Source organism: Gorilla gorilla, chromosome 6 (genome assembly GCF_029281585.2).
Source record: "Gorilla gorilla gorilla isolate KB3781 chromosome 6, NHGRI_mGorGor1-v2.1_pri, whole genome shotgun sequence".
Taxonomy (NCBI): domain Eukaryota; kingdom Metazoa; phylum Chordata; class Mammalia; order Primates; family Hominidae; genus Gorilla; species Gorilla gorilla.
This window is the reverse complement of record NC_073230.2, coordinates 157,125,597-157,146,617: the sequence shown is the minus strand read 5'-3', so window position 1 is coordinate 157,146,617 and position 21,021 is coordinate 157,125,597. Positions and strand designations below refer to the sequence as shown.

Genomic DNA, 21,021 nt, shown 5'->3' with positions numbered 1-21,021 from the left:
CATTATCTCTAATGGTTTCTGTGAATCAGAAATTTGGCCTCTCTCTACCTCCTTAGGTCATCTCAAAGCTTTTCCATGTGTTTGGTCCACGTAACCTAGTGCAGTTCCTTGAGCATGGTGGCCTCAGGGCAGTCAACTGCTTTCCTGGGCAATCAGTGCTCCAATGTGCATGGCCCAGTCCCCAAGGCACGTGTCACCTTGGCTCTATAACGTAGCTTTGGAAGTCAGGCAGCATAATTTCTGCCACATTCTGTTGGCTTAAGCAAGTCCCAAGGCTGTCCAGATTCTTGGAGAGGAAAACTAGATATCACGTCTTGATGGAGCAGTCACTTGGCTCTGGAAGCACAGGTGTCAGGAGTGCTTTTGTGGCAGCCGTCCTTGGAAAACACAATCTTCCAAATCTTCAAGAGATAAAAGAAGCCCCTCCAGACACTAAATCTTGGGTCTTCTGCCTTATTTGGCTCTGGTTCAGTTACCCAGCTGCAAGAGTGAGGAGAAGATCGTCTTCATATAGACATTTTTAGCTGATCCTTCTGTCTTTAAGTCTATCTTTCTGAGGTGCCAGGGGCTACCCATTTCTGAGCCTTCTAGTGCAACAGAGACTGCTATGGCAGTCCGCTATAGCAGCCTGTCTCAGTCCATTTTGTGCTGCTATAATAGAATACCGCACATAATTTACAATGAACAGAAATGTCTTGGCTGTGGTTCTGGAGACTGGGAAGTTCAAGATTGAGGGGATGGTGTCTTGTGAGAGCCCTCTTGTTGTATCATCCCATGGCAGAAGGGCAAAGAGAAGAGGAGCCATGCTCTTGAGCTTCTGCAACCCAGAAGAGGGCCCTCACCAGAGCCTGACCCAGAGGGTTCCACTTTCATGAATGAGTTAATGCAGTAATTGCAGGAGTCGGTTCCTTATAAAAGGAACTGCTCTTTTATAATTGCCTGCTCTTGAGCTTCTCCCTCAACCAGCTTAGGAGTTGGCCTCCCTTTGTCTACTAAGTGTGTTATTCCTCCATTTGCTTGCCGTCTTTCTAAATGTTGCTGTCCTCTCCTGTCCTCTTTGTTTAGATTGACTCTTACCTTCAAAAAAATTTTGAAATCCTTTTCTAGGGATTTTGGAGGAAGCAAAGGCAAATAGGTTACCATTTTAGCTTATTATCTTCATAAAAATAAAAAAAGAAAAACATTGCTGGTAGTGTTCAGAGAACAAGGCATTCTCAGTGTATACTGCATGTCCTTTGGCACTGTGTTTAGAAAATCTTACTAGCTTTGTACATGAAAAGCCTAAGCATTTTATATCCTCTAACTCTACCTCTCCATATCTGGCAATCCATCCTCAATAAATAATGTAAAATATTGAAATGCCACTTGCAAAAATCATTTACTGCAGTATTATTTACAATAAAAAATTGGAAACAATTTTAAGAACAGAAATTGAAATTGCCATTTCCCTATTGTGAAATATTTAGGTTAAATAAATTTTGTTAAACCCACTGGGTGGAATAATATGAAGCAGTATTTTTAAGTGATGGGTACGAAGACCAAGTGGTTTCAAGGGAATGAAATGCTATATATGCTAATAATATGTACATAATGATAGTACGGTACATACATTATAATAATATAAATTGATTTTAGGAACTCAGAATACATTTTCCAACAGTACAAAATTCTAACATGGATCAATAACTAAAGATTATTTAATAGTGAAACCAAATTATAGCACTAATGCCATTAGCTTGGATTCTGGATCTTAGTAGCAAGAGAAACTGCCAGAGGGGAGAGGAAGACAGTTTCCTCTCTTTTTGCCAGTGCAGACCTGCTGGCTTTAGGCAAGATCAGCAAAGAAAAGAGTATCTTTCTTCCTTCCAGTCTGTTATTAACAGGCTTCAGCTCTCTGTTTTCATGGAAGTCATCTTAACTATCTCCTCAAAGCTTGTCCAATGTCTTCCCCACTCCTAAATTACACCTGGATCCTCCCTTCAAACTCAATGCTCCTTCTTCAGGACAGCTCTTCTGGGTAAGGACTTGGCCATTTCAGTTCCGTCCACATTGAGGTATCAAAGAGATGGTATTACCATCCTCCCAGACCCACTCCTACTGATTCAAATAATGCTCTAATAGAATAGAATGGCCTAATAGAACAATAGGCCACAGGACAGAAAGGGAACAAGTCAGGAATTTCAAAGGAAATCATTTTGGGTGAAGAGTAGCTGGTCTCCAAGCACGTTCCTTAAACTATTCCTACTCTCCCACGATTTTTTCCATCTAAACTCATGGGTTCTCTGAAAGTTTAATTTAAAAAAATCAGTGATTCCCTGCTGCAATGGTAGTGGGTGGCTTTGTGTGTGTGTGTGTGTGCACGTGTGTGCACGCATGTATGCGGGGATGGTGGGGTGGTGGTGTGGTCTGTGATGGGTAGGGGGTGAAGTTGGGGCAGGGCAGCTTTTTATGCATATGGTTGGTTTTTATTAAAAAGAGGGGCCTGCTCAAGCATACTCTTGTATGCTTGCAAGCTATGTCCTGATTTGTGAATTCCTTTACTCATGCCTAGAGGATAAATATTTTATTTGTGTCATAATTTTTACATTATCCTTTGGCTAGAGGAAAAAAAGCTCATGCTGGGATCAGAGCATGGCCATGTAGTGTAATGCAGTAGTTTGAGTGGCCTGAAGCTCATAGCTATACACTGAATTCCTCTTTGTAACAACTGTGCAATAAAAGCAAGGAAACAGCTGGAGCTGACCAATTGCATCCACCCTCCTAGCTCCTCATAGAAATAGATGTTGAGTTTTAAAAAATTGTTTCCATGTTTTGTTTGGATTTTAGAATTTCCATCATCAGAAGCTCATTTTACGTAGTGCAGTCTCCAGACTGGAACAGAGAAATTGCCATCCTTCAGCAGCCATCAATCAGTAATTCAAAGCATGAATTTCATCAATAAGAAAACTTACAGGGCATGGCCTGTGTTTACCCTGCAAATCACCTTCTTTGTAATAAGGCAATCTAAAGTGGTCTCTCATGTCAGAAGAATTTATTTGGTCACGTCCCTTGTTTTATTCCTCTCCTCATGTATTCAGAAAGAGAAGTCCCCGCTATTAACACAAAAGCATGGATACGGTGTGTGGGTGGCGCCCTAAAAAACACAAAGAATTATCTTGTTATCTAAGACTTATCGTTAGAAACCGACAGGTCCAGCTCACACCTGGCTCTGTTTTTCTGTGTATGTGTGTATGTGTGTGTGTGTATGTTTCCTTGCTCAACCACACAGGGAGGGCCTCAGAAAGAAAGGCAAAGAAAGAAGGGAAACTTCTTCAGAACTTTTAGGACTTAGGCCTGCCCTGAGTCATCAGGGTGATAAGATAGAAAGAAGACACACCGGGCAAGCTGTATTATCTGGTATCCAAGGAACTCATCAATTTGCCATTCTACATTGGACAACAAGCAAGGCCAATATCTTTCAAGGCCTCCTGGGGCATTGGGAGAATAGCCATGGCAAATTGGACCACGGACCATGTGTCAGCGTATCAGTTTTAAGGTCCATTGAAACTTTGGTAAAGGAAACAAAAGAGTAAGGAATGAATCAGCTATTAAATACCCCTTTTGTGTCAAACTTAGGCCAGGTGCTCTTCCTTGTCTCCGCAGAGTTGGGGATTTTGAAGGTGCATAGGTGTTTCTGAGTTCTTACAGGCACAGGAATTTGAACCCAGAGCCAGACACCCACTGTTTCTTCATGGAGACATTCTCCATCTTTAATAGAGATGATGGTTCAGGATGAGGGAAATCTTTCCAGTTGTCCGAAATGCTCAGATAGGAAGAGGGCTGCCTCATGTGGTCCCGAGCTCTCCATGAACACAACTTGGATCTGATCCAGTGAGTGTGTTATAAAGAGGACATCATGCTAGTGTATATGGTGGAAAAAACACTAGGCTTGGAGTCAGGGACCTAGGATTCCAATCTCAATCTGCCATTTACTAGCAATGTGATTTTGGATGATAAACTTAACCTCTAGAAGTCTCTGTTTCTTCATTTTGTAAATAAAAGTGATCATATCAATGCCTGAATGTTGTTGTGATGATTAAATAAGGTAAACTATGTGAACACACTTAGTTCAGTGCCCGGCATAACAGGAAATGTTTAATAAAATGTCAGTTGAATATGAATGATTGAAATAGTCCTTTCAACCATGACATACTTTGATTTTGTGACAAAAGGGGCTTCCTGAACTTTTAACCATCTATAGTAATAGAAGAAGTGTTGGAATAAGTAACCCAATGACATTTGAATGTTAGCGCAAAAGCTGAAAGTCTGAGTAATCATAAATTCATTGTACTAACAGAAATAAAAGTCTTTTGGAATAGTCCTTGATATTTTAAAAGAAGTTATTAAGTGTTTGTCATAACCACAGGTGGTTTATGATTCAGGAGGTTGTTGTATGAGGCCACAGAAGATAACATTTTAACTTAGTTAATAGAGGAGAGGGATTATAAACTTGTTTCAATTTATAACTTGATCTACTCTTTAATTTGACTTACATGACTTAATTTATATTTTTAACTGAATTTATAAGATTCCTTTATAAGAGACATTTATTAAGGAAATATAAAAGTCAACAGGCTAAAATAGACCTATTTAAAAGGGATTTAAATCAAATTACTTCAATAGTAAAGCTTTAGAAAGCATTTTACTTATAGCTTTATTCATCTCTGAAAACTAAAAAGTGACTAGCAATGGACTTGTTCAAATATTTGGGTTACATTTGGCTTAGACATGAGAAAAATCTGGACTCATTCATCTGAACAGGAGTTGTCATCCTTAGTAACGGGGCAGAGGATGCAGAGAGACTGTCAATCACTTGGGATAAGAGGAAAATTTTAGATGTACTTTCTACAATGTAGCAGTTGCTTTTTATTTCTTGAAACTCTATAAGATACTCAAGGAACCAACATGATTTGCTAACGATCTCAATAACAACCTCAAGAGGATGTTTTAGAATCCATTCTTATTTAATCTCAAGTGTGTTTGCTGCTTTAATGATGTTCCAGGCCAAATGACTCATGCCAATTCCATGACAGAGACAGGAATTTAATCAGGGCCATGCATTCAAGGGTTGGCTGACTATGAATACAGTACTGCCTGTCATGAACTAGTATAACTCTGAGGTCTAAAGTCTTGCTGGATTGTTGTGAGCACGGAGCTTCTGGATAACGCATTTCAGTGCTGTACAGAGAGACGGGTGAGCACTAATGTCAACAATTGAAAGGGAAAAGTTTTGCTGTTGGTTATGGCAACACTAACAACACAGATAGAAAAGTTCTGTCTAGGATTTCCTAGCAGCTCTTGGAAGATAGTGGTTTATATTTTGCAGGATTCTCACTAAAGAGGCTTTCACTGACTCAGTGATTAATAAACTTAATAATAATTTGCATTTTATAACATTAATGCTTTTCAAAGCACTTTCACATCCATCAGCTCATTTGATCCTCACAGCCTTGTGAATAATGAATTTTATATAATTAGTGCAATTTATAAAGAAACAGAATGCCTAGTTAGGATTGTTCACTTTGGTTTTTAATAATGTTGAAATTGGAATTCAAGTTACTCTTGTTCCACTGTTCTATATAATATAAGCTTCCTTCTTTAATTGGGATAAACTCAAAAAGTACAAATTTCCCCTTTCTTTAAACACAATTAGTTTAGAATAGTGTTGTCTGTGTTTCTGGTCATAAATCCAGGATGGAAAGAAATAGAAGATGTGAAAGAACATTTTGGTGCCTTTGAGGATTGCTGAGAAATGATTCACATAAGGGCTAGAATTTGGTATTTCTCTGTAAGCTATAGTTGACCCAACTCCCTAGGGAGAAGCACAGAAAGTGAGATTGGCTACTGGCATAGGTAAATCATAAGTCATTTGTACTAGTCTAAAGTAAGCAAATTTGCATTAGTTAAGGTCTAAACTTCAGAATACTAAAATAAAATTTAGTAATGTTAAAGTTGATAAAAGCAAGTTTTTAGAAGACTTCTTTTAACAAAAAGCAAAGATAAACTTATTTACATGTCAATTTATATTTAGATATTTATTTTTTTTTATATAGATGGGGTCTCACTGTGTTACCCAAGCTGGTCTCAAACTCTTGGGCTCAAACAATCCTGCTTCAAAATGCTGGAATTAACAGGCATGAGCCACCGTGCCCGGTTTACATATCAATTTGTTGATCTATCTTTGAAGTTGTATCTTTAAAGTTATCTTTAAGGCAGAAATACTCAAGGGGAAGGTGTCCATTAGGTTCATATAAAATTATCTGGAGGTGGGAGTGAGGGGAAAAACTGCAAGGAGACGTGTATTTTGAGAAAATCATATTAATTATTAGAATCAATTTTTGAAAAATGGAAAAAATTCCCTACTGTTTTCATATTAGAAATTAAAGAAGGCAAAGCCTCATGAAATATTTTTGGCTGGTGGAATATAATTTGAAAAATAGTTAAACTAATCTAACTCCTAAAATATTTTGTCCACTATTAATGTCTAAAGCAATTCAATTTTGTAATATTAAAAGCAAATAAGTAGGCTGGGCATGGTGGCTCATGCCTGTAATCTCAGCTCTTTGGGAGGCTGAGGTGGGAGCATACCCTGATGCCAGGAGTTTGAGACCAGCCTGGGCAACACAGTGAGACCCTGTTTCTACAAAAAATTAAAAACTTAGCAGGGTATGGTAGCACATGCCTGTAGTCCCAGCTACTCTGGGGGCCAAGGTGGGAGGATCACTTGAGCCCAGGAGGTCGAGGCTGCAGTGAGCCATCATTGCACCACTGCACTCCAGCCAGGGCAAAAAAGCTCAAAGCCTGTCTCAAAAAAAAAAAAAAAAAAAAGCAAATAAGTATTTCTTGTAAATATCAATTGTATTATTTCAAAGACAATTTAAAAAAAATTGAGATGCTTTAAAACTTTTGTCTTTAGGCTTTAGGCTTTAATGATATATGTTTTCCAAAGAGTCTTCTCCCTTAACCCAAATTACGCCCTCAGAATTAGGTGCAACCCACCACTATCTGCCGTGCTGTCCTTGGACAAGACTTTGAAGGCAGCCCTCCCAGTAGAACCTTCAGCGTGGGTGTCCATGGGGGTCTCTCACTCGGCCTTCTGGCTTGTTTCCCTGTATGCTGCAGTTGGTTCTATCCCCTCCATTGCATTCCCAGCCTAGTCTTATTCATCCTGTCCTTCCTTGCTGGCAATCCACTGATTCCCCCACAGCAGGCTCTCTGTACATGTTCCCATATTTCACTAAACTTGTGCTCAGTGTATAGGAAGGAATAAAATTATTATTAACGATCAAACTGCTTGAAATTACTTCGTTCACACAGAATGTAGAATGTTAAATTGTACTGCCAATAATTTAATTTAATTGAGAGTCTTTGCCTTATAGAACTTGAATACTGTAAAAGGCACCTTATATTTAGTAAACATTTCCCTTGGAAGAGTAGCTAGAAAATATTGTTAGTCAAGTTGAACATTTCACTATATCCTGTGCCCACTCCTCTTGAGAAAATGAAGATAATACATTTAAAATGCCAAGAAAAGGATGGCTCAGAGAGAGCAGCTGGCTCTTCATAATTTGTTTTCTCAGGATTTGGTTTTAACTAGAAAAAAATAAAATGCCTATTTATCTAAATCAAACACTGTTATAACCAGTTGGAATTAATAGAGGTAAAAATATGTGAGTGAGTTCAAAGCCAGGTTGATCTATAAAATGGGTAGGCTATAGCATTATAGTCTCAGGCTTGATTATTTAAGAAAGTAAATTTCCTGTAGCCAAGGAATGCCTGGAATGAGCCCAGCTGCTAAGGCCAGAGCTGCCTGTTGGAAATGATAAGCGCGCAAACGGTTGTGGAGTGAAGAAATTGCATGTCAGAGGCAGGTCTTCATGGCCCATAGACGTGATGGAGTACTCAAGGGCAGCGTGGACGTTGGTGAATGGACCTGCTTGCAGGGCAGCCAAACATGTGAGCAATCTAAAAGCAAAACCCTCAGGATAATTTATCAGACCAGTTCCTTTTTGGCTCACAAAAGAAAAGAAATGTATAGAGTTTCAGCTCAAGTCATGGAGCTAATATGTGGGAAAAGATAAAGAGTGTTATTTCTGTGAACTTCACATTATTTAGAGTTCTGATCATTGCTGAAGAACAGGAAATAAAAACACTCAACAACATACACAAATAAAACACTCAGGAAAAAAAATTCAGCTGTGTCCCCACACTGGTGGGGATTAGAAAAGGGCACACACTTGGCCAGGTGCGGTGGCTCACGCCTGTAATCCCAGCACTTTGGGAGGCCGAGGTGGGTGGATCACGAGGTCAGGAGATCGAGACCATCCTGACCAACATGGTGAAACCCCGTCTCTACTAAAAATACAAAAATTTAGCCTGGCGTGGTGGCAGGCGCCTGTAGTCCCAGCTACTTGGGAGGCTGAGGCAGGAGAACGGCGTGAACCTGGGAGTCGGAGTTTGCAGTGAGCTGAGTTTGTGCCACTGCACTCCAGCCTGGGTGACAGTGCGAGACTCAGTCTCAGAAAAAAAAAAAAGGGCACACACTTGAAACAAAAGTTATTTATCCTACAACCAAAGCCAATTCCGAACACTTTGTCTTGTATTAGATTTAGAACAGTTTACGGAGGACTTGCTTTTTCCCCACTGAATTTTTAAATCTCTTTCTCTAAGAAAGTTAATTGGCCAGGTTTTCTCAAATATCTGGGACCCCAAAGAGAACCTCAGGCTAGGGGGAATGTTATTTTACCACCACAAAATTCTATAACAAAGCCACTTAAACTTAGCAGCTATCTCTGCAGCTTTGAATTTTCTGAATTAAGTCAAAATTATTTTCTTTTTCCATACATATTTGTGGACTTCTGTCCACTTATGGATTTTCATCCATAAATATTTTCTGACTTTTTGGCTCTTCCTTCTCTCTTTATTTTTTAAGCTTTTAAGCAGATTATTTTCATGCGTTATGGTATTAGGGTTCTCTAGAGGGACACAATCAACAGACTATATAGATATAGACATACGGGAGGGGATTTCTTAGGGGAATTGGCTCATGCAATTGTGGAGGCTGAGAAGTCCCATGATACGTCCTCTACATGGTGGAGACCCTGGGGTGCCAGTGGTGTGGCTCAGTCCAAGTCCAAAGGCCTCAGAACAAAAGAAGCCAATGGTGTAACTCTTAGCCCAAGCTCAAAAGCATGAGAATCTGGTATAAGTTCTGGAGCCCAAAGGCTAGGGAGCCTGGAGTTGCCCAAAACCAGTATATCTCATCTCTAGTAGATAGATAGACACTACCACCTTTTCTCTGTTTTTGTTCTCTGCAGCCCCTAGCAGACAGGATAATGCCTTCCCACATTGAGGGTAGCTCTTCCCCACCTCATCCACTCAGACCCACATGCTAATGTTCTCTGAAACAGCCTCACAGACACACCTCGAAGTAATGCTTTACAGATTTCTAGGTGTAGGGGCTAAAGCAGCTCCTTCTTGGATGCTAATTCACCATGTTGGCTTCTGAATAACCCAGTTGCAGAATGCCACTAAGTTTTCCACCTTATCTACTGTTTACTGCAAATCCTGCTCTAGGGTAACTTCCTTCTGAAGCATGTAGACCCTTTCTCTATGGTATATAGGCCCTGGGTCTGAGGAGGTAAAGGAATCCACCATCTCATCTTGTAGATACCAGAGACTCGACTTCTGTTGGTAAGTCCCTATTCAATTTTTTTTTTTTTTTTTTTTCTTCCGAGAAACTGGCTTTGTCAGACTCTTTCTTTGGCCTCTCAGCTCCCTTGGCCTTTGGAGGTAGGCTTGCATAGACCTGCTCCCTATGGAACACTAGGTAATCTGAATCCAGTCAAGTTGACACTTAAAATTAACCATCACAGTTACCATGATACTTTTAAATTGCATCCTAAGGTCTGAAGATTTAAGAAATACATTAAGAGAGAAGGGATATTTTCTCTTCTTGAATAATTCTCTAAGAAGAAAAGAAAAAAAAGGGTTCTATTCTTGTTCCTTTGGGCCTTCTTCCAAATCTGTCAAACCTCCGGTTCCAACTGAAAATGAAAAAGAAGGCTGTGAAAAGTTTCTCTCCCTACTGATGTGGAAGTGTCTTCCAAGCTGGGATTATTAAGACTGGATAGGTAGACCTGAGGAAAAATGGCCATTGTCACTAACAGCTTAGCTGATTTCACATAGGGGTGAAATTCTAAGATGCATACTTCCAACATTTCTCTTCCTTTTCTCCCTATTTGTTTATATATTTTGTATTAATTAATTATCTCTCCAACCTGCTCTAAAAGGGTAGACCATGCATTTACTCTGGTCCCTGTTTCATACTGAGAGCTGTGGAACAGAATCTGTTCAGTCTTCCAACCACTTTTGGCAAACCCACTACCTCACATCCAACAAGAAATGTTTCTCTAGGAGGCAAGTGGAAAATCCTCTCTTCCTTAGAGGTATAACGTGGACTTGAGCCTGAGGTCTCTTGGAGCAAAAAGGAGTCTGTGACCTTTCTTTTCTTTTCTTCTCTTTCTCTCCTTCTCTCTCTCTCCTTCCTTCCTTCTCTCCTCCTCCTTCTTTCTCTCCCTCTTTCTCCTCCCTTTTCTTTCTTTCCCTTTCTTTCTCTTCTCTCTCTTGCTCTCTTTCTCACTCTTTCTCTCCTTCCTTCCTTCCTTCCCTCCCTCCCTCTCTCTCCCCCGCACCCCGCCTCTCTCCCTCTCTCTCCCTCTTTCCCTCTCTCCCTCCCTCTCTCTCCCTCTCTCCCTCTGTCTTTCTTTCCTCAGTCTTGCTCTGTTGCCCAGGCTAAAGTGCAGTGGCACAATCTCGGCTGATTGAAGCCTTGACCTCCTGAGCTCAAGCAATCCTCCCATCTCAGCCTCCCAAGTAGCCGGGACTGCAGGCATGTGCCACCACACCTGGCTAATTTTGTTTTTCTGTAGAGACAAGGTCTCACTATGTTGCCCAGGCTGGTCTTGAACTCCTGGGCTCACATGATCTTCCCACCTTGGCCTCTCAGAGTGCTGGGATTCAGGTGTGAGCCAGTGTGCCCAGCTAATCAGCGCTTTCTTGTCTCCTGATGGGCCTTGAGTCAGGAAGGGATGCAGGAGTTACTAAGGTGACCCAACTTGGTTCTTGAAAGGACTGGATACATTGCTCCAAGACTTGTGCTATTGACAAAACCAGTCCGATATGGTGGGTGTGGTTTCCAGTTGCATCTTCCAGAATCTCTGCATACTTCTCAGCCCTTCAGGGCTTCAGAATACTTTTACTGTGACCAAAATTAAGTAGAAATGACATTTTAGGACACTGCCACTGCTCCTGAGGTACCGAAATGACAATCCAGTACTCAAGGATCACCGAAATAATGCCAGTTAGGCATTTGACATTTAAAGCTATTAGGGAAGGATTAAAGGACAACATGAATTAAGTAAAAACAAAAACACAAACCAAAAAGCAAAGAGCTGCTAAGAATGAAAAGGACATTTGCTGTTGGACTGCTGTGTGCCAGGTCCTTCACGTGGAAATTCATTCACATTATTCTGTGTGATTTTCAAGGTATCCTTAAGAGGTAGTTACTATGTATTCCTGAAGATAAGGCTCAGTGACAAACAATTTTCGTAACGTTACATAACAGGTATGTGAGAAAGATGGATTCAAACTGACATCTAATTCCATCATCATTTTATAGGTTGAGACTTGAATTTGCTATAAACAATTTCTTCTACCATCTTAATAATACAGATTATAAAATATTAGCTAACTTCACAATACTCATAGGGAGAATAGGAGACTTAGCTGGAACACAGGGAGGGTGGCACATGATTTGTGTGACTGTAAATGATGGAAACACTGCAATGATTGAATGACTATTCAAATCTTGGTCACTCAGTAATTCTGTGACTTTTATTCTTCAAGTTTTATCTAAGCAATAAACAAATGAATGTTTGAGAAGAAAACAGAACTCCCTAACTCAGAAAATGGTTTCAGAGTGATTAAAGAAATGTATTTTTCAACTGCAGTCCTGGTTTGGCATATGAACATGAACATTTTTATAGTTAAAAAAAGTGCAGATGAGTGAATTTGGAGATATCTTTGTGTCTCTTGATGATAAGTTCTTGCTTAACTTGGCTCGGTGAAAGGATCATAACGAAGAACTGTTTTCAGCAGCCTGGGTGATATCCAATTCACATGTATTCCTATCATATATTCTAGACTTGCCTGATTTTGTATCTGTAAACCATTAAAATGCTTTGGAAATTTCAGTGTAGTCAGATTCAACTATACATTCAAGACTTCTGGGCACATTAGGTGTTCAATGAATGTTTGCTCAATAAGAGTCAATAAATGAATAAACCTTACACCTAGATGTGGCAAAAAAAAAAAAAAAAGAGTGTCTGTTCAATTCTTGTATCCTATTTTTTATGATAAATTCTGCATCCAGTAATATTCTAATTTCTTTTTACTCAATCACAATAATCAAGAAGCTTTAAGACTAGAGGCTATGCTTTCAGTTGCTACAAAATGAAAGGAAAGGGAGTCTTGCCTCTTACTAATATGTGAACCTTGGGGCAGGCTACTATAACCATCTCCTTCTTGGTACAATGGGAGCACTAGTAATAGCAACCATTTCACCAGGTTGTGGTGAGGATTAAATGATTAATTAGAAAGCTTAGCACACTGCCTAGCAGACAAGTTCTTAATAAATACCAGCTGCTATCCTTGTTAAGAGCAAGAATTAAGAAGATGGTAGGTTTTTCTTAGTACTTGTATTATTTTCCTAGGAAGCCAGAAGTCTGAAAGCAAGGTGTTCTCAGGGCTACGCTTCTTCCAAAACTCTAGGGAAGAATCTTTCCTTCACTCTTCTAGCCTCTGGTAGCCTCAGGAATTCCTTGGCGTGGGGCAGTGTAACTCTGATCTCTGCCTCCGTCTTCACATGGCTTTCCTTCTATGTCTGTGAGTATCTCTGTGACCCCTTCTCTTCCTAGGAAGACACACTCATTGGATTTAGGGCCCACCCTATCCTAGTATGACCTCAACTTAACATAATCACATCTGCAAGGACCCTACTTCCAAACAACGTTGTATTCTGAAGTCCTAGGTGGACATGAATTTTGGGGGACACTATTCAATCTACTATGGCATTCAACCACGAAAAGTAAACACAGAAATTGCTGCCTCTACTATAGGTATGTTATTTTCTCTCTTGCTTAAACACACAGAGAAGACACACAGAGAGTGTACTGCAAATTATGTCTCTAATTTCTGGTTAGTAATAAAAGTGACATTGATAATTATAGAATTCTTGAGTGTTTTGGGATCTGACTCTCCAAGAAGGAGCAGTTTTAATGTTAGAAAACTATCTTTGGCATGACCAAGCAACTATCCATTCGGTCTCCAATAATCCTGGGGATGACAGACGCACAATTAAACCTTCCATGTAGTCTGGGATGATTCTCCCCTCAGACTCAGCCAATGGGGTGCCAGGGAATTCTGCATTGGAAGGGACCTACCTCCACTGAGTTAAACTGCTGCTCATTGATGAACGTGCTGAGAAGATGGGATGCTGCTCAGTTATCTGCCGACAGATGAAGAGACTGCCTGCATGGTCTAGCTGTAGGGTTTCCACAACGCCCTTGTGCTATCTCCAAACCGTGAAATATTCCCCAGTCAGCACTCCTACTAAAGATTCAAGTAGCCCTGGGAGAGCTAACACTTTAACTGGTGGTCAAATCTTTATGCATCTCTTTGAAAAAGGGCTCTGGGCTGGGTGTGGTGGCTCATGCCTGTAATCCCAGCACTTTGGGAGGCTGAGGCAGGCAGATCACCTGAGGTCAGGAGTTCGAGACTAGCCTGGCCAATATGTTGAAACCATCTGTACTAAAAATAAAAAATTAGCCGGACGTGGTGATGGGTGCCTGTAATCCCAGCTACTCGGGAGGCTGAGGCAGAAGAATCACTTGAACCTGGGAGGCAGAGGTTGCAGTGAGCCGAGATTGTGCCACCGCACTCCAGTCTGGGCGACAAGAGAGAAACTCCATCTCAAAAAAAAAAAAAAAAAAAAAAGAGAAAGAAAGAAAAGAAAAAAGGGTTTTGGATAAGAGGTTAGAGGAAGTCCCCTTCTTGTGTGGTTTTGACTAGTGCGGAATAGTGAGTATCAGTGCATCATCTACAAAGCAGAAGAGGTGATCATGAGGAACCTACTCAAATCCAGCCCTGTCTTCCTAGTTCAACAAAGTGACAAGACACGGTAATTTTATTTACATATTCAACTGTACACTCCAGCAAAAGAAAGGGAGAGAGGGAAAGTAGGTATGGAATATGGAGAGACAGAGACAGAGACAGGGATTGATGTAGAAATAAAGAGTGTGCTTATGGTGAACAGGGAAGGAAGGAGGAGGAGAAGGGAAGAAGAGGAGGATGATAAGGAGGATGGGGAGGAGGGGGAGAAGGAGAGGAGAGAAAAACAGAATTCAAACAGTATGGGCTGTCTGCCCACCATTCTCCTGGATGGGCTAATAATATACAGGGGTGAGACTTAGCTTATCTGTCCCCCTGGGCTATTTTATGACCTGGGCTATTTTGGGTCCCAAGCCTGTCCTAGTGTGAGCCTCTCACATAGCTGAGTGTGATACTAGTGTCTCGAGGTTTTTATTTTCATGCAACCTGACCCCAACAAGGCAGCCCTTCCTCCGGTGCCCATCTGAAGGGTGATCTCTTCAGCTGCTTGTGGAAAATGAGTTCTGCTAAATGTATTGAGATTTAACAAATGTATTGTTAAATGTATTGAGATTTTCAAGGACAATATAATGACATAAAATTTTCACCTGACCTTGCTTCTCCATTCCAGAAAGTACAACTAGACGGTCCAATAATATCTAATAAATAGCTAGATATTTTATGACCAGAGATAGTTATCCCTCAAATGTCTGGGGCAAGAACTTGGCTTCCTACTATTATTTTTCCAAAGAAGAAAAAATAGTGATGTTAGAGGAAATACATCATTGTGCAAAGACTGGAAAATGTAGCTAAGCAAAAACAAAATAAGAAACATGCACATGTATGTTTATTGCAGCACTATTTACACAGCAAAGACTTAGAACCATCCCAAATGCCCATCAATGATAGACTGGATAAAGAAAATGTGGCGCTTACACAACATGGAATACTATGCAGCTGTAAAAAGAATGAGTTCATGTCCTTTGCAGGGACATGGATGAAGCTGGAAGCCATCATTCTCAGCAAACTAACACAGGAACAGAAAACCAAACACCACATGTTCTCACTCATAAGTGGTAGCTGAACAGTGAGAACACATGGACACAGGGAGGGGAACATCACACACAGGGGTCTGTTAGGGGGTTGGCGGCAAGGGGAGAGAGAGCATTAGGAGAAACACCTAATGTATATGGGGCTTAAAACCTAGATGATGGGTTGATGGGTGCAGCAAACCCCATGGCACATGTATGCTTATGTAACAAACCTGCATGTTCTGCACATGTATCGCAGAACTTAAAGCAAAATAAAATAAGAAAAAATACCAGTATTTTTATCCTCCTGCAAAAAATAACCACAATTAATATTTTGGCGTGTATTCTCACAGTTTGTTTGCCTCATCTCTGCGTGTGTGCATGTTTTATTTTGTATAAACATGTAATCCGGCTGTGTGTGGTAGGTTGGGCCTTGCTTCATTCACTTGGCAAAATATTAGCGACGTTTTCCACATCTGCAAGCATAGACCTATACTACCAAATGAAGGCCAGAGAAGGCCTTGCATGGAGCTCACTCTTCGGCCAATGCCAAAGCTCTTTGTAGAGGCTGAGCTGTTTGGCTGAAGCACCAGCCTGAGGTGGAGGGGGTCACAGGAACTGCTGTGCAGGCACCAGGCTACCTGGAGAGTGAGGTCCAGAGCAGAGGCAGCATCAGGCTGGGAGATCCTTCCAGTCCCTGATGGAGCTTGCCTCAGTGCAGACAAAGCTTTCCTGGACAGCTGTGGGATTCCTCTGAAACAGTTCCACTGTCATTCTACCAAATCCAGGAGGTACTTGACTCAGAAGGATGCTCATAAATGATTTCCAAATATGTTTTGCAGTCTTCTATTTAAATTTTTTGGTTAAAGTCACTAATTGAATCAAATGAAAACTCATTCTGCTAAACAGATAATAAGGAAATATTTAGATATCTTTTGTGTAAACATGTTGAAATAATGTCAAAGGCAACACACAGGCTTCATTTCACTTTATCTGCAATGTGGGCTAAACTGGAGAGGATACGCCCCTGCCTTTCTATTCATGACTATTGCCTATTAACCTCCAGAGGTTTTGCATGAGCTACTGTGTTTAACCTAACTCTCCAAAAATAAAGGGATGGTGATTTTCTTTAAATTGGTACTTATGTAGTGGAATCTCACAGGCATTAGTGCTTACTTGATTGCATTCAGACATTACTTTGGCAAGGAAATGACTGCATTAAATTAGCATCAAGCACAATGAATGGTAATTGCAAGACTGTCATTTCTACAAGCGCAAAGTTAATGTGTTCTGCAGGCCCATTCCATTGTGTGCCACAGGAAAATCATGGAACCATGTTGTTCTGAACAGAAAAATGCACTGTAATAGCACTGTTAATGTGCTATGGTATTATTCTGCAATGGTGTTCCTTTCCACCTTTGTTGTTGTCTCATGCTCATTTTTCATACCCTGTCTGGCCTAATTTGTATGCTCATATTATAGCGCTGCCAGACAGTAGCCTGGATGTACAGAGAATGTTATGGAACAATTCCTCCTTCTGTGTGTGGCATCTTGTGTGAATAATGCCAGTGTAAACAACCCTCCCATGTATTCATCAGAGTCTGAACAGGCTACTTATGTAAAGCTTCTTATTAAAAGATGCACCAACCGTTCACAGAAAACTTTACCCATATGCTATACATTCATTTAGAAAGAGAAGAGTGATTTACATGCATTTCAATTGTAGCTTAGGAAAAGCACCAGCTCCTCCTCTCTTCATCCCTCATTTATATATGGGAAATTAAGCCACAGACCAGTTGAGTCAATTTCTTCTTCTGGTCATGCAGGATCACAGGGTATAGTTCAAATGATAACATGCATATGCATTGGGCTCTTGTACTCTGCTCATTGGCTCTGCGGAATCTACTGGCGATTAAAGGAATTATTCAAGACTAAAATAACCAAGTAATAACAGATGCTCTAAGCTGACCAATTAAACGTGGTTTTTCAGCATTTCTGCAGTTTAGCTTAGGCTGAGAGCCACTCAAAGGCATCCTGAGTAAGAGTAATAATAGTGATGTTGATGACTGACCAGAGGAGCTTTCTGGTGAGTGTAGCTTGAATCCAGTCTCTTAGCAACTGCAGGGGGTGGGGGCATCAAGACCACTGGGGTGCACTGGCTGATTCACTATAGAAATTGACTGATCAATTGATCTATTGGAGATCCTAACATAGGAGGGTCAGGCCTGAGTCCCCTTTTGGAGGCCACCTATTTTGTCACTCACCATTAAGATGTAATGAGACTGCCTTTGTAGTGTTTCAGGCAGTGAATAATTTGCTGGAATCTGGAAGAAATTCTGCACCATACACAGAGCTTCTCTCATTTTATCAAACAAAAATGATTAGGAAATGATTTTGGTTGGAAAATTCCCACCTAAGTTGAGAGAAAAATTCTGATCATCTTAACCTCAGAATAAGGTACACTTGTTTACATATGAAAAATCATTAAATAGATGATTTGGGCTTAAAAAGACGTGCAAAAGTGGCTCTGGAAATGGGTTCCACCTTACCTTTGTTGCAAAATGTTCCATCATATGCAGTATTAGAGCAATCGCAGGAGTAACCGTGGTATCTCTCTAGGCATTTGCCTCCGTTTTCACAGTTTGTTCCATAGCTGGTACAATGGCCCGAGCATCCGGATATGAACCCGGATGTGACCTTTGCTCTTTCCTCCAGGTCAAGTGTCACCCCATTCATCCTCAAGGAGCGGATGCAGCCCAGGAAGCCCTGCTGGCCCCCAGCACCACCTGGGAATGACAGAAGGCACAGAGTTCAGAGGGAATAACCTCTGCTATTGCTTAATTCTTCATATTTTGAACAACTGTGGTAGGAGATGACACTGCATAGCACATCTAGTATTGTCACTATCAAGTTGGTCCTATCTAAATAGAGAAAGTTGAAGCTTTTCTCCCTGCAGGCTATAAGCCTAATTAAAAGAGCCATCTTCTGAGAAGCAACACGTTTCCTACAGAAATAAAATATTTGGAGAGGCACAAAAATTATATCAGCTGTTTTGGAAGTCTAATCTGGTTTCCTATAGAAAAAGCGTTTACAGAAATCTCTAGATTCTTTGCTCTTTAATCTCACAACATCGAGTTCTGTAGCATTACTTATTGAAAAAATACAAAGGCAGAGACATGAATGTATTAGCATAGTTAACAAGTCAATTAGTTGGAAGACATAAATCCGTTTGAAATGTGATTGTAGGTCTTGGTTCTTGTCTCAAGAGATGCTTTGCTTTTAAGCTCATGTCAAGACTACCCAGGGCTCCTTGTCTGGGGCAGCTGGAAGTTGGAACTGATAACTTTACACAGAAATCAGCTATACCACATTTATTGCTAGGTTAGATCAGATTTCATTGCTTTTGTCTAAATGTCATTACACGACATAGCACAATGAGCACGTTCACTGTGATTTTTGGAGTAAGTTATAGAGTTGGACTGAGGTTCATGAGCATGAAAATATTAAAATATTCCCAAGAAATTTCATAGAAAGATTCATTGAAACATTCTATCACAAATGGATTTAATTGTGTCTATAGTATTCTTAGCTATAATCTTTTTAAAGCAGCTGGTATAAAAGGAGGAACTCAAATTTATATACATGCTTGCATCTTAGAGTACAACTTTTATGGAAACTAATCTAAAATGAATAGTAGGTAAAACTGTTGAAAGAAATAGGTGATGAGCATTTAGAGAAGAAAATACTGTTAATAAAAATAAAACCCAAGTTTCTCCTTCATTGAGGGCTACATACTAGGCACTCTGTATACAGTACCTTATATATGCTATTCACCTGGTCCTCACAACAACTTATCAAAGTAGATATTATTTGCATTATTCCCATTGTATAGATGGAGAAACTGAGGCTTGGAGAAGTTAAGAAGTTTACTCAAGGACTCATAGTTCCTGAGTGGCAACTGTATCACATCTGTCTTATTCCTAAGGCAACAAAACAGGGTTTATTGTCTTAAGCCCTGTTCTGTGTAGACCACCTAATACCGAGAAGAACTTTCCAGTCAGGGGCCTCATAGATGTACATGTTTCTGAGATGCAGATTTGGAGGTCTTTAAACATGGAGCAGTCAGTAGGGTTACTGGAATTCAGGTAAGATCAGTAGGCTGGGGATTGATTCTGATCACTTACTCTATTATCTTAAGAAAAGTCATAAACTCCAGTAGATTCATCAGACAGGACTGGAATATCAAAGGCTTTAGTGGCAGAGATGAATTAGCATCTGCTTATGCCTGCAAAACCCCATCAGTGAAGTGGCAAATGAGTTGCTGTACCATCTGTGCAAACCCAAGCCTTGCAGTTCTCTCACTGGGTGACACATTGGTTTTAATCATGACTCCCTTGGGAGTATTTGATTTCTTCTAAAATATTGGAATAGAGAAGTGAAGAGAGTCCAGTGCCTTTTTTGATCAAAGCTATGAGACAGTAGATGGCAAAAGAAGTTATTAAAAACAACTACTTTGAAGGATTTCCCATTCTGCCATCTGTTTGTCAACTGGGCTTCACACCTCTACGCTGAAGAGAATGAGGGCCTTTGCCTGATTTGGAAGAATTTCAACCCTCTAGTTACACCTTGTGTGTTAGAATTTCAATTTGGCTTCTATTATTTTAGCCATTATGGCTTTCGTCCTTGCAATAAGGGCTTTCCAAAAGACATTTTATTAAATAAATGTCTGGCCTTAAAAATTTTTTATCACTAGTCAATTAAGACAATTATATTCTATCAAAATATGCTAAAATGTAGAAATCATTTTTAGATCTCCCCATCTCTTTCTGCCTGGTGATCAATGTAATAGTCATTGTGGTCACTATAAACGTACTGAGAAGCAGAATACAAAACAGATTCTGTTACGCTACTCAGATTTAACTACTTTCATTTTTAGGGAACAGCCTTTTTTATTTTTCTATGAACATACTATGTGTAAATAAAAAGGAAGAAATGGAATCATAATATACACATTGTTTTGAAACTTGCTTTTTGCACTTAACATATCATGAAACTATTTTTTTTTGAGGCAGATTTTCACTCTGTTGTTTAGGCTGGAGTGCAGTGGCATGATCTCAGCTCACTGCAACCTCCGCCTCCCAGGTTCAAGCAATTCTCTTGCCTCAGCCTCTCCAGTAGCTGGGACTACAGGCACACGCCACCACACCCAGCTAATTTTTGTATTTTTAGTAGAGATGGGGTTTCACCATGTTAACCAGGCTGGTCTCGAACTCCTGACCTCGTGATCTGCCCGCCTTGGCCTCCCAAAGTGCTGGGATTACAGGTGTGAGCCACCGTGCCCAGCCTTTGCAACATTTTCCAAGCAATAAATGTACAACGAGAACATCTTGCTTAGTATCTGCATAGCATCCTATTCTGTGAATGCACTATCACTTATTTCGCTCTTGTACCACTAGTGGACTTTTAAGTTTTTAAAATTTTCCATTTTATATGATACTATAATAATATAATCTTTATGAAAACCTTTGCACACTTGTCATCCAGTTTTTCCTTAGAATTCATTCTTTAAAATTAGTTAATCATACTTTTAAGTCTAATTGCTAGGATGAAGGGCATATACATTTTAAAGGCACTTGAAATATATTTTCTTCTAAGAAGAATTTACCAACTTCTAATTCACCAGTAGGGTATGAGATTATCATCTTCTCCACACAATTCTAATATTGGTCAGTGCCTTTTTGTA

The 21,021-nt window shown here is 40.1% G+C and overlaps 1 protein-coding gene across 1 annotated transcript in view; it reads right to left on the bottom strand.

Moving 5' to 3' along the window:
- CNTNAP2 (contactin associated protein 2) overlaps positions 1–21,021 on the bottom strand; it is a 2,292,243-nt gene that overhangs the window by 233,738 nt on the left and 2,037,484 nt on the right. The window contains exon 18 of the mRNA XM_019031540.4: positions 17,828–18,064. Within this exon, the coding sequence (XP_018887085.3) occupies positions 17,828–18,064 (237 nt within the window). The remainder of the gene's footprint in view (positions 1–17,827; positions 18,065–21,021) is intronic.